This window comes from Eutrema salsugineum, unplaced genomic scaffold (genome assembly GCF_000478725.1).
Source record: "Eutrema salsugineum unplaced genomic scaffold, Eutsalg1_0 scaffold_12, whole genome shotgun sequence".
NCBI classification, from domain to species: domain Eukaryota; kingdom Viridiplantae; phylum Streptophyta; class Magnoliopsida; order Brassicales; family Brassicaceae; genus Eutrema; species Eutrema salsugineum.
In genome coordinates, this window is record NW_006256895.1 from 7,226,058 (window position 1) to 7,242,648 (window position 16,591).

The window sequence follows — 16,591 nt, forward strand, 5'->3', positions numbered from 1 at the left end:
CAAATTAGAGAGACAATCCGAGAAGGAGGAGCCATAGACACTAAAGTCATCCATGAGCACCTCAACTTTCTCTTCAATAATGTCAGAGAAAATGTGCATCATACATCTTTGAAAAGTGGCTGGTGCATTACATAAACCGAAGGGCATTCTCCTATAAGCATAAGTGCCATAAGGGCAGGTGAATGTCATTTTCTCTTTATCCCGGGGGTCTATGGGAATTTGGAAGAACCCCGAGTACCCATCGAGAAAACAAAAATAAGGATGATTAGCTAACCTTTCAAGCATTTGATCAATGAATGGTAAAGGGAAATGATCTTTTCTAGAAGCAGAATTCAATTTCCTATAGTCAATGCACATGCGATGGCCAGTTATGGTTCTTTGAGCTATGAGTTCATTCTTATCGTTTTTCACCACTGTGATCCCACCTTTCTTGGGCACCACATGAACAGGAGACACCCATCTTGAGTCAGAGATTGGGTAAATTATCCCTGCCTCAAGAAGCTTTAGTATCTCCTTCTTAACCACTTCCATAAGGTTGGGGTTAAGTCTACGTTGGTGCTCAATAGAGGACATGGCTTGGTCCTCCAGGTGGATCCTGTGGGTGCATATTTCAGGAGAGATTCCTCTAATGTCTGCCAAGGAATACCCTATGGCTCTCCTAAATTTCCTTATTTCACTAAGTAATGCACGTTCCTCATGCTCCAGCAAGTTATCATTTATGATCACGGGAAAAGTAGAGTTTAGGCCTAGGAATGCATACCTGAGCCCTGTTGGTAGAGGCTTTAGCTCAACAGAGGGTGCATCCGCCTCATTCCAGTCCTGGTCCAGGTTGCTTTGGCTGGTGACTGGTTCCTTGATAGCAAAGACTTCAGAACCACTTTGTTCCAGCTCCAAGAACCTTGTTTCAGGACCCAGCTCTCTTGCATTGTCCAGATACAGCTTATACCCTTCACTTGCCTCAGCCAAGAGCTCATTATCTCCTTGTTCTTGAGTTATAGCAGCTTGAAGAGGATCCTCAGTGTTCAGTTCCTCAAGCAACTCATCAGCCAACTGGTCCATTGTCTCCACATAGAAACATTGACCTTCAATGGTGGGTTTCTTCATCATCTCATTCACATCAAACTTGAGCCTTTCAGACCCAAGTTGAAGCTCTATTATCCCACCTCTCACATCAATAATAGCTCCTGCAGTGGCTAAGAATGGCCTGCCCAAGATGAGAGGATCTACTGGTTCCTAATCAATTCCAGCACAACAAAATCTGTTGGAACCTCAAAACCACCTATCTTGACAGGTAGATCTTCCAACATACCAACAGGCAATCTAACTGATCTATCTGCAAGGATAAGAGAAATCTTTGAAGGTTTGAAAACTCTAAAGCCCAGCTTCTGTGCTATGGAGAATGGCATCAAGCTGACTGATGCTCCTAAATCACAAAGACATCCAGAGAATAGAAGAGGTCCAATGGCACAAGGGAGTGTAAAGCTCCCTGGATCAGTTAACTTCCTTGGAATGGACTTCCTCTGAATGATAGCACTGCATTCATGACTTAGTACTACCATGCCTTGAAGCTCTTTTGTCTTGTTTAGAATTGCATCCTTCAAGAACTTCCCCATCTTTGGCATCATTAAGAATGCATCAATGAGAGGCATTGTGAGTGGTGTCTCTTTGAGTGCCTTATCAAATACAGCTCTTGCCTTGTTCACTAGTTGCTTCTTAAATCTCCCTGGAAATGGGAGCTTGGGTTGGTATGGAGGTGGTGGCACATACTTCTTCTCTGGTTCTGGTTCCTTTGCTACCTCTTTACCCTTTTCTGTCCTTGGTTTCTCAGCAACTTGATCATCCTTTAAGGCTGCCTCCCCCTCAGGTTGATCATTGTCCTCAATGATCACTTTGTTGTTCTCAATACCAGGTAACTCCTTGCCACTCCTCAGTGTAATGGCCTTGGCATATTCCTTGGGGTTGGGTTCTGGTTTTCCAGGTAGGTGACCTTGGTTCCTTGAGCTTGATGCCTGGTTTTGCTTCAGTTCCTTGATTTCCTGCTGCATAGTCTGTTGACCCTGAAGTAGTTGTTGCAGAATACCGACCATATCTGTACCCATCTGTGGCTGCTGTTGAACCATTGGTGGCTGAAACTGTTGTTGAACCGGCGCCTGCTGTTGGAACTGTGGTGGACCAAACCCTGGTGGTGCCTTTGGCTGCTGTGAAGTGTAACCAGTGCCCTGAAATGGTTGCTGTTGCTGACCAAAACTCTGATTCTGACCAAATTGATTCTTGGGTTTGAATGACCCTTGAAAGTTGTTCTTGGGAACAAAGTTCTTTGGAGCTTGAGAATTGGGATAGACCTGGTCTTGTGGGTTAGCTACATTGGTGTTCCTGTAAGAGAGGTGTGGATTGGCATTACCATACTGATATCTTTGGAACCTCTGATTCCCAATGTAGTTGAGCTCCTCTTGGGTAAGACCTTCTTCACTTATGTTCTCAAAAATTTGAGAAGGTTCCTCATACTCTCCAACAAAATGCATTGGCTTCTGAGTGGTGAATTTCAGCTTGTCCAATTCACTCCTCAACTCCTTAACTTCTCTGGTGAGCCTTTGTTCTGAGCTTGAACCTTCAGACCTATTTGATCTGTCATAGTCTTCACCATAAGTATCATTGCTCAATGCTAAGTTCTCCACTAGCTCTAAAGCAGCATGAATCTCTTTACCCAGAAAGTTCCCATTGGAAGCAGTATCCAGCTGGTTTCTAATCTTGGGAAGAGCTCCCCTATACAGTGTGCTGAGAAGAGAAGCCTCACTAAACCCATGGTGTGGGCATTGGTTTGTGTAGCTCCTGAATCTCTCATATGCTTCACCAAAACTTTCATTGCTGTGCTGAGTGAAGCTAGAGATTTGGTTCCTCAGTTTTGCAGTTCTTGAGGTGGAGAAGAACTTAGATAAGAAGGCTTGCTTGCATTGCTCCCAGGTTTGAATGGAGCCTCTTGGAAGATTCTTCTCCCATTGATGAGCTTTATCACCAAGACTGAATGGGAATAGTCTTAGCTTAAAGCTGTCTTCTGAAACTCCATTTATCTTGGTCAGATCACACACCTTATCAAACTGGTCCAAGTGTTCCAAGGGATCTTCCATTGCTAACCCATGGAACTTTGAGTTCTGGACCATATTCAGCAATGATGCTTTCACTTCAAAGTTGTTGTTTTGCACAGGTGGTGCCTGAATACCAGCTCCATACTGATGAGCATTGGCCCTGTCATTCTCTCCAACATAGACTTGGGGTTGCTCATATCTTCTTTGCTGTGGTTGGAAAGGGTGGGGTTGGTGGTGCACCTGGTGTCTTTGCTGAACATTGGCCTGATGCCTCTGTTGATGAGCTTGAGCTTGTCCCTGGTGGACATAAGCTTGTTGATGGTGCACCTGTTCCTGCTGAACATTACCCTGGTGAAGCCCTTGACCAACTCCAATACCAGCTCCATGACCTTGAGCCTGTTGCTCCTGAACTGGTTGTTCTATATCTACCACGTGATCTCCTTGTTCTGCCATCTCAGTCTGATCAATTTGTCTACCACGTCTGTCTCTTCTCCTCCTTGGTACCAAAAGGTTGATGTTGTCGTTTAGAGGAAAAGGAGGACCACAGCTTCTTGATCTAGACCTGGTGTTCATACACCTGAAATCACAAACAGAACTTGGAAGGAATCAGTAAAAAACAAGAAAGTAAGCACTTGATCTCAAGAACAGATCAGAGCTTAATGCTAATCAAACCACAATTTGGCAACGGCGCCAATTGATAGACAAGACTTTTTAGGGTCTCAGGGCTATCAATCCCCTTGTCAAAGTAGCACAAAGAGGTTAATCAATCCAAGAATGTGGTGATAGACACTAAGCTATATGATCAAGTTCTTAATTCAAGCAAACAAGATTGGGTTTTGGTTAACTAGTGACAACTAACAAACTTAAACAGGTTTAAAGACTAATGACAATGACTAATCAAGAACTAAGCAATGACAAAGGATGTGAATATGATATGATGGAGGTATGAGATTCTAGACATGATAGTTGGTTAGGGTGCTTTGGTGCTAGACTAGAAATACTAATGACAATGATGAGACATGATTCAAATGATTAAGAACTCAAATCTAGGTTAATCCTCTCATGAAGGTATTAACCCCTATACTAATCCATTTTCAAACCAAATTCCCATTTGTGAAACATGAATCAATATGCATTAACAAACAGCTCTTAGTGATCATTCAAGCATTTAACAAATCATTCCCATGATGAAAAATTACTTAAACCTCTAACACAACTCTTTCAGGAATTTCATCAAACACTTTTGGTGCATGAAATTCCCAGAATCTAGATCTCAAGTGATTATCAAGGATCTAGCATAGAGAACAGCTGTTTAGAGAGATGAATCAATGAATCTAGCCCTAAGCACTCCTAATCTAACACTTTAGCACCCTAACCTACACATCTAGAACCTCATTAGGGTAACTACTCACTAATCATACTAATCTCTCTTAAACCTTTGCAAGTTGAGTAGATTAGCATGATTAATGATGAGAAATGGAGATGGAGATGATAGATTCAAAAGAAAACAGCTTTAAACACCCAGATCTCTTTAAACTCTCTTGATTAAACACTCAAATAAAAATATTTCTCTTCTTCATGGAGTCTTTTTTACCAAAGAGGCAAGAGACAAAGGGAATAAAACTTAATTCTCTCCCAAAAAACCCTAAAAAGTATTTATACTTCCTTAAAAACGAACCGGGTCAGCCCGGAACAAACCGGGTCCTGACCCGGCTTTAATGGATAAAGTGGGAATTACTGCGGGTCGGTCCAGTATGTCCCAGGTCGCACACCTAAGTCGCAGTAGATGAAGACTTGTCTTGTGAAGCCTGAATCGCCTTGTCTTAGCCGCACGCCTAAGTAGGAGTGTTTTGCGAGTGTTGCTGCGGCTTGGTCTCCTTCCTCTCCAACTCGCAGGGCTAAGGCGGTTTCTGGGGAATGTACAAACTGTGCGGGTTGGTCTCTATTGCACCCAGGTCGCAGGCTCAAGTCGGAGTGATTTGCGAGTGATCGTGCGGCATAGTTCCAGGCGCGACTAACTCGCATGCCTAAGTCGCACGATTGTGGACTTAGCATTTCTCTTGCTCTTGAGCTTCAGACCTCTTCCAGTGATAGTTTACCCGCACATATCAAGTCGCAGCATCAGCATTCAGGCGTTCATCTTCAGGCCTGCGGGTTAACCAAGTCGCAAGACCATCTCGCAGCATCCAGAGCAGCTTAGACCACTTCGCATTCCGGAGAGTGTAACTCCTATGAGACTTGTCCGAATTGAATGATTTCGGTTTCAGAAGACAGAGGACTCATTTATATCCAACTTTGGTGAAGGAAGCTTCGGTGCTTGGGAAGTGTAAGGCTTCCTGGAGGGCACATCTTTGCAGTGCATGTACGTGATTAGAGAGAGGCGTCTAGACATGTGTCCATTCCGGAGACCGTATCTTTCTGCTCATAGATCCGAATTGAATGCTCTTGGACGTTCTGGAAAGAAGACTCGAATGTCTCTGGTTCTCATGAAGGACCCGGAAACTAAATCGGCCTGGAAGTGCACCGTCCTTCGCATCCTTTAGGACTGATCTGCTCGGTACGGAATACCTGCGAGACTGGGGTTCCTTCCGACAAGCTTATCTCTCTGCTCACGCGTCCGAATTCCACGATTCTACTTGCTAAGAGACCGTGATGCAATGCTCTCCAACTTCTATGAAGCACCCGCCGTCTGAATCGGACCGGAAGGCTCCCCGGACAGGCGATTTCTGAGACACGTTCATACCCAGAGGTTTTGGCCGATACACTTCATTCGCGGTACATGAAAATGGCCGGTAAAGCTTCCCGCGGTACATGGAAATGGCCGGTAAAACCTTCCTGGCCAGCGAGAATGGCCGATAATCTCCCAGGACCCAATTTTTCCACTTTTTCAAGCTTTGCTCACCATTCCACCTCCTGGATTCATCTTTTCAGCTCCACATTCACCTGATAGACACTCAAAACATGCAATAGACTGATTGGGACCTAATGCATCTCCTAAGTTCTAAAACAAACCCTAAGGACCTAAAATGCATGAAATAAAACATGATTTGGAATGATTTATGCAACCTAAATGATGCAAATTATGAACATATCAAGAATCTGATGAGGTAAGGGATTAGAAGGTCGACGGTTCACCAGGTGTGGCGAATAGGGTTTATCTCGGTGGTGTGGAATTTGCGAGTCTGCATGGTAGTGGTTCGTATTTAGGGTTGCGAAGATGATGATCAGAATCACGCCTGGTTGGGGATTCACATGCGCAGGGAGCTTCACACAGGTTACAAACCCTTCGCTCGGGGTTAGGGTTTCTTCTTGGATGATCCATGCTTCAAGGATTCTGAAACTAGGGAAAACAGAAGAAAGAATAAGCAAAAAAAGAAAAATTTAGGGTGTTTATGAGTTTGGTTTACTTCCTATGTTGTTTTGGCAGAAACAAGCATTTGCGAATCAGAAAATGGCCTTGAGAAATGAACGCCAAGCTCAGCAGAACCAGCAGCAAGCAGCTAGAAATGAGAACCAAGTTCACAACATTCCTCAGCACCAGCCACAAGCTCCACGGCGTCAAGAGCCTCCTCAAGTGTTTGTGGGAGAGAATGACCGAGCCAATGCACACCAATATAGGGCTAGCATTCAAGCTCCTACAGTTCAGAATAATAATTTTGAGGTGAAGGCTTCTTTGCTCAACATGGTTCAGAACTCTAAGTTCCATGGTCTGCCAATGGAAGATCCACTAGAGCATTTGGATCAATTTGATAGAGTTTGTGTTCTGACAAAGATAAATGGCGTTTCTGAGGACAGTTTCAAGCTTAGATTATTTCCCTTCAGTTTAGGAGACAATGCACATCAGTGTGAAAAGAATCTAACTAGAGGATCCATTCAAACTTGGGAGCAGTGTAAACTTGCATTCTTGTCTAAGTTCTTATCTGCCTCAAGGACTGCTAAGCTGAGAAACCAGATATCAAACTTTACCCAGAACAACAATGAAAGCTTTGGAGAAGCTTGGGAGAGGTTTAGGAGTTACACAAATCAGTGTCCACATCATGGCTTTTCAGAGGCTTCACTCTTGAGTACATTTTATAGAGGAGCACTCCGAAAGATCAGAAACCAGTTAGATACATCCTCAAATGGGAATTTCTCGGGGAAGGAGATAAATCCTGCCTTGGAACTAGTGGAGAATCTAGCCATGAGTAATGATATTTATGGGGAAGACTTTTACATAGCAAATAGAAGTGAGGGTCCAGCAAAGAGCTGAGGATGGAGAAAGACATTAGAGAGCTTCAGAGCAAGCTTGACAAAGTGTTAGTGGCATCTCAGAAGCCACTACAATTTGTTGGAGAATTTGATGATCAATCCTCAAGCTTTGAAAATGTTAAGGAAGAAGGCCTCACTCAGGAGGAGATAAACTACATTGGGAATCAGAATTGGTATCAGAGGTTCAACAACTTCAAAACAAACCAAAACATCTCCTATAAAAACCCTAATGTAGCTAACCCTCAAGATCAAGTTTATCCTCCTCCTCAAGGTCAGCAGAGTTTTGTTCCAAAAATAACTATCAAGGGAACTTTAAACCTAACCAACAGTTTGCTCAGAAACAACAAAGATATGGACAGCCACAGCAACAGATTCAGGGGAGCAACTTCACTAGCCAGCCTCAACAACAGAAATATCTACCAGGGTTTGGACAGCAGCAGTTAGTTCAGCAGCCGCCGGTTCAGAATCAACAGATGGGGTCTGAGGTGTGTGGAGTGCTACAACAGCTTCTTTAGGGTCAGCAGTGGGTTGAAAGTGGCTTCTCTGATTTGGGTCCAAAGTATGCTGCAATGCAACAAGAGATAAGGGAGCTTAAACAGAACCAAGGGTCTCTACCTGGAAAACCTGAGCCAAACCCAAAGGAATATGCTCATGCCATCACTCTAAGAAGTGGCAAAGAACTACCAGATAGAGAACCTAAGCTAGTGCTCATTGAGGACAATGAGCAAGTTGGTGGGGAGGAAGCTCAAAAGAGTGAGCAAGAAGAAGAGATTGTGAAGAGTGACAAAGGCAAAGAGGTGGAACAAGAGATGGTGCCTGAGAAACCCTATGTTCCACCACCACCAAACCAACCTAAACTTCCATTTCCAGGGAGTATTAAGAAGCATATACTGGAGAAGGCAAGAGCTGTTTTTGAGAAACAACTAAAGGAGACAAACTTTACAGTTCCTATCATTGAAGCTTTCCTTATGATCCCACATCTTGGGAAGTTCTTAAAAGATGAAATCATGAATAGATCAAAGGATCTTCAAGGTATGGTTGTCTTAAGCCATGAAGTTAGTGCCATCATCCAAAGAAAGGCTATTCCGAGAAAACTTTCAGATCCAGGAAGTTTTACTCTACCATGTTCCATTGGTCATCTAATGTTTGATGGATGTCTTTGTGATCTTGGAGCTTCTGTGAGTCTCATGCCTTTCTCAGTGGCAAAAAGACTAGGATCCAGGGTCGTTAAACCAGCTAAGATCTCCTTGGTATTGGCTGACAGATCTGTAACCATAGGTCTTCTAGAAGATTTGCCTGTTAAGATATGTGGGTTTGAGGTTCTTACAGATTTTATAGTGCTGGATATAGATGAGGAACCAGTGGATCCACTCAATCTAGGAAGACCTTTTATGGCCACAGCTGGTGCCATTATTGATGTTAGAGGTGGTATAAAGGAGCTTCATATTGGACAAGAGACCTTGAAGTTTAACATCAAAGAAATGATGAAGAAGCCAACCATTGGTGGCCAAGTGTTTTACATTGAAACAATGGAGGAGCTAGCTGATGAGATTCTTGAGGAGTTGAACACTGAAGATCCTCTTAAAGTTTCTTTGACTAAATAGCATGGTGAGTATAGGTTCTTAGCTGAGGAAAGTGAGGGCTACAGGATGGTTTTGGATCAACACAAGGAAGTGGGTTAAGAATCAGAGTTTTTAGAGCTGGAAACAAGCGGCCTTGAGGTTCTAAGTATCAGGGGTTCAAGATCAAGTCATGGACCAGTTCAGGAGTGCAAGGCCGTGGGTTCACAAGCTTAGGAAAAGGCTGAGCCACCAATGGAGCTGCAGCTGAGTAAGACAGCTTCAATGCGGATTGGGATGAGTCCAAAGCGCCCCCTGTTGAGCTCAAACCTCTACCAACAGGGCTCAGGTATGCATTGTTGAATGAGTTAAGAAAGTATAGGAGAGCCATTGGTTATTCATTGGATGACATAAGGGGTATCTCACCCAACCTATGCACTCATGGGATTCACCTTGAAGAGGAATCTATGTGATCCATTGAACACAAAAGAAGGCTGAATCCTAACATAAAAGAAGTAGTTAAGAAAGAAATCCTAAAACTCCTTGAGGCAGGGATCATTTACCCATCTCTAACTCAAGATGGGTTTCACCAGTTCATGTGGTGCCCAAAAAGGGTGGGATGACAGTAATTAGAAATGAAAAGGATGAGCTGATTGCAACTCGAACTATAACTGGTCATCGCATGTGCATAGACTATAGGAAGCTTAACGCTGCTTCAAGAAATGATCACTTTCCTTTACCATTCATTGACCAAATGTTAGAAAGGTTAGCTAATCATCGCTTCTATTGTTTTCTTGATGGGTACTCTGGGTTCTTTCAGATACCAATAGACCCCAGAGATCAAGAGAAAACGACATTTACATGTCCATACGGCACATATGCATATGGTAGATTGCCCTTCGGCTAATGCAATGCACCTGCTACCTTTCAAAGGTGCATGATGCATATCTTCTCTGATCTAATTGAAGAGAAAGTAGAAGTATTCATGGATGATTTTTCAGTCTATGGATCATCCTTCTATGTTTGTTTGTATAATCTTTCTCAGGTTCTAAAGAGATGTGAGGAGACAAATTTGGTGCTGAACTGGGAGAAGTGCCATTTTATGGTGCAAGAAGGTATTGTTCTTGGGCACAAGGTATCTGAGGCAGGGATTGAGGTAGATAAGGCCAAGTTGGAGGTGATGGTTAACATGGAAGCTCCAAACTCGGTCAAAGGAATCAGAAGATTCTTAGGGCATGCCAGCTTTTATAGAAGATTTATCAAGGATTTTTCTAAGATAGCTAGGCCATTGACAAGGTTGCTATGCAAGGAAGTGGAGTTTGTGTTTGATGAGGAGTGCATGGAAGCTTTTCTAAAGATCAAGCAGGCCTTATCAGTGCACCTATAGTCCAAGCTCCAGATTGGACCCTGTCCTTTGAAGTTATGACCGATGCATCAGACTATGCTGTGGGAGCTGTTTTGGGACAAAAGAAGGATAAGAAGCTGCATGTCATATACTATGCAAGCAGGACTTTGGATTCGGCTCAGGAAAAGTATGCTATTACTGAGAAAGAGATGCTTGCCATAGTATTTTCCTTTTATAAGTTCAGAAGCTACTTGGTGGGTTCAAAAGTGGTGGTCCACACAGACCATGCAGCTCTTAGGTACTTAATGACAAAGAAGGATGCAAAGCCAAGGCTTTTGAGATGGGTGCTTCTCCTACAAGTGTTTGACATGGAAGTTCAAGATAAGAAGGGCATAGAAAATAGTGCAGCTGATCATCTTTCAAGGTTAAGAGTGGATTCTGAAGTCCCTGTGAATGATTCATTGCCTGAAGCGCAACTCATGGTGATCAAGTATTATTTGGAGATTGAGCAAGCTAACACCATCAGAGAAAGAAGTTTTCCTTGGTTTGCTGACATTGTTAACTATCTTTCTTGTGGTGTGGAGCCACCTGATTTGAATGCTTACCAAAGAAAGAGGTTTTTCAAAGAAGTGAAAAAATACTTTTGGGATGAGCCATACTTGTATGCACTCAACAAGGACCATTTGTATAGAAGATGTTTGGCTGATGAAGAAGTGCACCTGGTTCTACAAGAGTGCCACGGTTCAGCATATGGAGGGAATCTATGGGCTTTCAAAACTGTTGCTAAGGTTCTCCAATCAGGGTTATGGTGGCCTACAATGTTCAAGGATGCACAAAGTGTGGTTTCAAGCTGTGACTCTTGCCAAAGACAAGGTAACATCTCAAAAAGGAATGAAATGCCTCAGAATCCCATCTTTGAAGTTGAGGTATTTGACTGTTGGGGCATTGACTTCATGGGGCCATTCATATCTTCTCATGGGAATCAGTATATCTTAGTGGCTGTGGACTATGTGTCCAAATGGGTAGAGGCAATTGCTTGTCCTACAAATGACTCAAAGGTTGTGTGCAAGCTGTTTAAGAGCATCATCTTCCCAAGATTTGGCATACCAAGAGTAGTCATAAGTGATGGTGGTAATCATTTCATAAACGAACTTGGATGGGCTGCTTAGAAAGCATGGAGTCAAGCATAAAGTTGCCAGCCCTTACCACCCTCAGACTAGTGGCCAAGTGGAAGTGTCCAAAGGCAAATAAAAGCTATTCTAGAGAGAACTGTAAGCTCCTCAAGAAAAGAGTGGAACAAGAAGCTTGATGATGCACTTTGGACATATAGAACAGCCTTCAAGACACCCATAGGTACTTCACCTTTCAATCTGCTTTATGGGAAGAACTGCCACTTACCTGTTGAGCTAGAGTACAAGGCTCTATGGGCTGTTAAACTGCTGAATTTTGACATCAAGACTGCTCAAGAGAAGAGGCTTCTCCAGCTGCATGAGTTAGAAGAGATCAGTCTTGATGCTTATGAGAATGCAAGAATCTACAAAGAAAGGACCAAGACTTTATATGATGAGAAAATTCTGAAGAGAGAGTTCAAAGAAGGTGACTTGGTCCTCTTATTCAGCTCAAGGCTTAAACTGTTTCCTGGGAAACTGAGGTCAAGGTGGTTAGGTCCATTCAAGGTTCTTTAAGTGAGGAGTTATGGTGCTTTAGTTCTTGAAGGAAGAGATGGCAAAGGTTTTGTTGTTAATGGGCAGAGAGTCAAGCACTACTTGGTATCAAAACAGAGAGAGAAAGAGCTACCATAGTCTCTGTTGATGATCCCCAACCCAGTAATGGGTATGAAAAGTCAAACTTAGTGACATTAAATAAAGTGCTTTTGGGAGACATCCCAAGCTTATCCTTGTGCATACTTTTCTTTTGATCTTTCTTTTATGTTTATTTGGAATGTTTTGAGGGTTTTGTTAAGTGGTTTCAGGGTTTAGGAGACTATCTTGCATGATGGAATGACAGAAAAGGAGTTCGAATGAGCTTAAGTTGGCTGGCCTTGGATCTTAAATCAAACGGCTTACAACCTCGGCTTGAAAGCCTCGGTAAGGTTGTACCGAGGGTCTTCCACCGAACAAAAAGGCCAAAGCCTCCAGGTTTTACCTCGTGAAGGCTTATACCGAGGCTGTGAAGTTTATGGCCTGGAGACTAAGTGTTGAGCCGCCTCGGTATAAGACCTTCGGTACAAGATCAAGCCGAGGGTGCATGCGAATGAAAAGGTGATTCCCTCGGTCTCTTACCTCGGGAGGTGCTATACCGAGGTCCTGAGCATAAAGGCATGATTCTCTTAAATGGCTAAATGTTTGAAATTTACTTTGGTGAGAAAGCCTCGGTACAGATGCCCGAGGTACATTGTCCGAACAAAGGTTGCACCACCTCGACCAAACACCTCGGGTGGAGCTATACCGAGGTGTTGTGTTGCTTTGAAATTTTTTAAAACCTGGTTTGATGCTTCGAGGTGATAAAGGTCGAGGTGTTCTTCATATGGACCGAGGGAATACATTTCAAACCCAGAAATATGATCGTACCTCGGCATAAAGACTTCGGCATAAGCCATGCCGAGGTACCCATGTCAAGCCATGAACAAAAATGGCCATTTTGAAAGGTGGGGTCAAAAAGATTCTCTGGAGGTCAAGGGTCAAGATATTGACCACTCAAGATGCCTAAACCAATCAGACCATCCCTTTTCTTCAATCAGAGACAGCACCTTTACAGCCAAACCCGTGTTTGCTTTCTTCTCCTTTCACTTCACTTTAAAGCACCATATCTCTTTCCATCTCTGCACCAAATTGAGTGATTCTTGTTGCATTGAGCTCGTTTGGAAGTCTTTTTTCTTTCTGTCTAATTGCATTTCACTCGAACTCACTGATTCCCAAGGTATTTCATCCGAAATCATCATTGTTTTTCCTTGCTCTTTAATGGCAATGCTTGAGTTGTAAATTCTGGGAAAAATGGTTCTTGTTTGTTTTGTTCCTTGGGAATAATTTTAGAAATTATTTTGGGTTAGATAGAGTTTGAAGAACTTGATCTTGTACAGGAATTCACTGGTTCTTGAATTTTTAAAATTTTTTGAGAATATGAACCTCAAAATCGCTTTTGGTGGAAAATAATTTATTTCTTGAGTGAGTGTTTAGCACTGAGTTTAGGAATAGTTTCTAAACACTTCTTTATCACTCCTGACTTAAAGAATCATTTCCCATTGTTCTTGAAAGGAATTTTGGTTCTTCAATTTTTCTCATGAATTTTTGAAAATTTGGTGACTTTGATGCTATTTTCTTGGTACTCATTCTTTGTTTGAGATTTCTTCTTGCAGATGACTTCAAGAACAGCTGCTCTTGTCCAGAAAAAGGAAGCTGAGAAGAAGCAGAACAAAGGGAAGAGTGTGGCTCAAGCAAAATCTGGTGATGCAAGCAAAAATACCAAGAGCAATGGCAAGAAGAGAAATGGTGAACCAGCTGCCAAAAGAGCCAAGAATGATGAAATGGCTCTTGTTGTTGTGCCTGATCCAAAGGGAAAAGGCAAAGCTGTAGCTGTGATGTCTGACAATGAAGGGCAAGAAAGTGGAGCCGAGAGGGAATTGGTACTTGAGCCAACCACGAAAGCAAAGGAACCAGCCAAGCCGGCTGAGGAGAGACATCTGCAAAGAGAGATCACCGTGGAGCAGTTCAAGAGGCAGTTTGATAGGGCTACAGTGATTCAGGCACGGTTCCCTGATGAGGTGGTGATGAGAAGGCTGGGGATTTATGATGATGTGAAGCAGATTTTCAGTAATATGGGGTTAGAGGCTTTCTTTGACATGAAGGAGATTGCTCATGACAAGATCACCCAACAGTTTCTTTCAACCTTTGAAGCCTACAAGTACCCTTCAAGACATCCCAAGAGGCTTCAAGGCAATGGCTGTGGCTACATTGAATTTGTAGTGAATGGTGTTCAATATGAACTTGGTTACAAGGAGTTGAATGACATCTTTGGGTTCCCACAAAATGGTTTTGACGAGAAGTTCAAATATCACAAGAAAAAGATCAAACCTATTTGGGATACAATAGCATTTAGACCTTATTGTGGTGGGAAGAGCAAGACAAGCTCGATCAGAAATCCAGCCATCAGATATGCTTTTCAATGCTTGGCAAACATGTTCTTCACCACCTACAACACGGGGTCGTTCACGCTTGTGAGATGGAACTTCTGGGTCATGGTCTCAAGCCTTTCATCAAGCACACACGGAACAAGGAGGAGTACTATGGTCCTTATAGAGTGCCATGTCTTGGTGCTTTCTTGGGAACTCAGTTGCTGGCTTATAAGAGCAATGCATGGTGTGATAGAAGAAGGGTGAAGCCAAGGAGTTTGCAATGTGGGTGGTTAATCACCAAGATCTTGAAAGCTAAAGGGTTTGTATTCCTTGAATCTTGTGCAAAGCCTGGTTGCTTAAATGAGGCTTATCTTCTCAAGACAGGTTTCTTAGAGGGCAATGTTGGTGGTAGCCTGTGCTACAGCTTCAAACAGCTAGTTGATGACAATTTCAGAATCCTTCTTCCAAACCAGTCTATCACATCACTACAAGAGACAGGCAATGTCTCTTTCATTCTCCTAAAGGATCAGTTCTACAATTCTGAGATTCATCCACCAGTTGAGAGGAGCAAAACTTGTGACAAAACAGGTCCAAGTAGACCACAAGATAAGCCTCTTGATGTTGAGTCTGATGGTGATCAGCTCCAAAGACCCCCAAGGAGATATGGTGCAAACATCTACCATTTTTATCCAACTGTTTGGGGAACACCTGATTATCAGTGTCGCAAGCTGTATGAGAAAACAAGTGGGCTTCAGCAGTGGTGTAAGTGGCAGGACAAGACCATCCACAAGCTTGTTAACTGTGTGAGGCAACTCAAGAAGAAGGTCAAGAAGCTCACAGAACATGCTTCACCAGCAAAAGATTCGGCCACATCTCCAGCACCGGTTCATAGAGAAGAGATAGGAGAGAGTTCCACAGCTTGTGCACCAGAGTTGCCACCGGGTAAAGAAGCTTGGATTGATCCAGCAACAGCCTTTCTCCCTGAGTCACCAGAAAGCAACCCACCAAGGAGGCATCTCCATCATGTTCCACCTTTAAACCTTCATACTATGTGGGGTCTGACCTCAGTGATTAGGTACCATCTCCAAACCCTTTGTATATATGCATCTAGGTCTTGTTTTTCACTTTGCATTTTACTTGTTTTGTTTTGTACTCCTTTCTCATGCTTTTATAACACAAGGGGCTGTGTTATTTAAGTGTGGGGGAGGAGTTTTATGTTTGCTAATCATGTTTTTTTGATCTTATTTTCCATTTTGAGTCTTGAGTCTCATTCATTCATATACTTGCATCTAAGTGCATATAAAAAAAAAAATCTAAAAAATCTAAAAATAGAAAAAACTTTTCACAAAAAAATGTTCATTCTAGTTGCATTCACCTTTTTAGGATTGAGTCTAGTTGCATAATCATATAGGTTGCATCATTGCATGGGAGTAATGATAGATTTTTTCCTTGAGAGAACATCACTTTGAGAATTTAGTTCATGGCCCAAGTTGTTAGTTCTCTTATGCTTGCAAGACTTGAAAAGATTTGGATCTATGATACAAGCTTAAATTGAACTCAGCTCTAGCATGTGAAAACCTTAAACTTGATTTGGAAATATGATATATTCATAAATTGCATCATTTAATGTACATATTCTAGTCAAAATCATGTCTCATTTGCATGCATTTTAGGTCTTTAGGCATTGTTTTAGGACTTAGGAGATTGCATTAGGTCCAAGAGAGTTTTGCATGTTTTGGAGTGTTAAACAGGTGCTTTTGGAGCCAATTTGGAGTGGATGATGTGATTCAGATGAAGAAATGGAGTTGGAATGATCAAAAATGGTGAAAAGGAGCAATTTTGGGTTTCTCGGCAAAATGGTGTACTGAAGGTCGAAGGTTCTCGACCAAAATCCTTCCCGCGGGTAGCTTTCTCGGCCAAAAACACGTACCGCGGTCAAGTCTCTCGGCCAAAATCTCCGGGTGCAGACACGTTTCCGAAATCGCCTGTCCGGGGAACCTTCCGGTCAGATTTAGCTGTCGGAGTCTTCATAAAAGTTGGAGATAATTGCGTCAAGAGTTCTTAACAGTTGGAATCAAGGAATTTGGACCACGGAGCTGAAAGATATGGTAATCGTAAGACGAACAGGTCTCGCACTCATTCCAGAGCAATCCGATATTCCTGAATGATCGCCTGTCCGGGGAACCTTCCGGTCCGATTCAGATGTCGGGTGCTTCATAGAAGTTGGAGAGGATTCGATCACGGT

At 42.8% G+C, this 16,591-nt stretch overlaps 1 protein-coding gene and 2 non-coding genes across 3 annotated transcripts; 2 read left to right on the forward strand and 1 right to left on the reverse strand.

Annotated features, from left to right (window-relative positions):
- The first annotated feature begins 2,796 nt into the window (after positions 1–2,796).
- LOC112089409 lies at positions 2,797–2,903 on the forward strand. Its single transcript, XR_002901047.1, has one exon. It is a non-coding gene; the product is annotated as a small nucleolar RNA R71 (small nucleolar RNA).
- Positions 2,904–7,020: 4,117 nt separating this feature from the next.
- Positions 7,021–7,127, reverse strand: LOC112089335. The gene has a single exon (XR_002900972.1). It is a non-coding gene; the product is annotated as a small nucleolar RNA R71 (small nucleolar RNA).
- Positions 7,128–11,409: 4,282 nt separating this feature from the next.
- LOC112089158 lies at positions 11,410–11,920 on the forward strand. Its single transcript, XM_024160136.1, has 2 exons — positions 11,410–11,506; positions 11,571–11,920. The coding sequence occupies exons 1-2, from the start codon at positions 11,410–11,412 to the stop codon at positions 11,918–11,920; spliced, it is 447 nt and encodes a 148-aa protein (XP_024015904.1).
- The last annotated feature ends 4,671 nt before the right edge of the window (positions 11,921–16,591 follow it).

What these genes read in the sequence shown, in the direction of transcription:
- LOC112089158 (XM_024160136.1), top strand. Translation starts at nt 11,410, where the DNA reads ATGGAGTCAAGCATAAAGTTGCCAGCCCTTACCACCCTCAGACTAGTG. An exon ending in AAGCTATTCTAGAGAGAACT is followed by an intron (nt 11,507 to 11,570) that starts GTAAGCTCCTCA and finishes CATATAGAACAG; the next exon opens with CCTTCAAGACACCCATAGGT.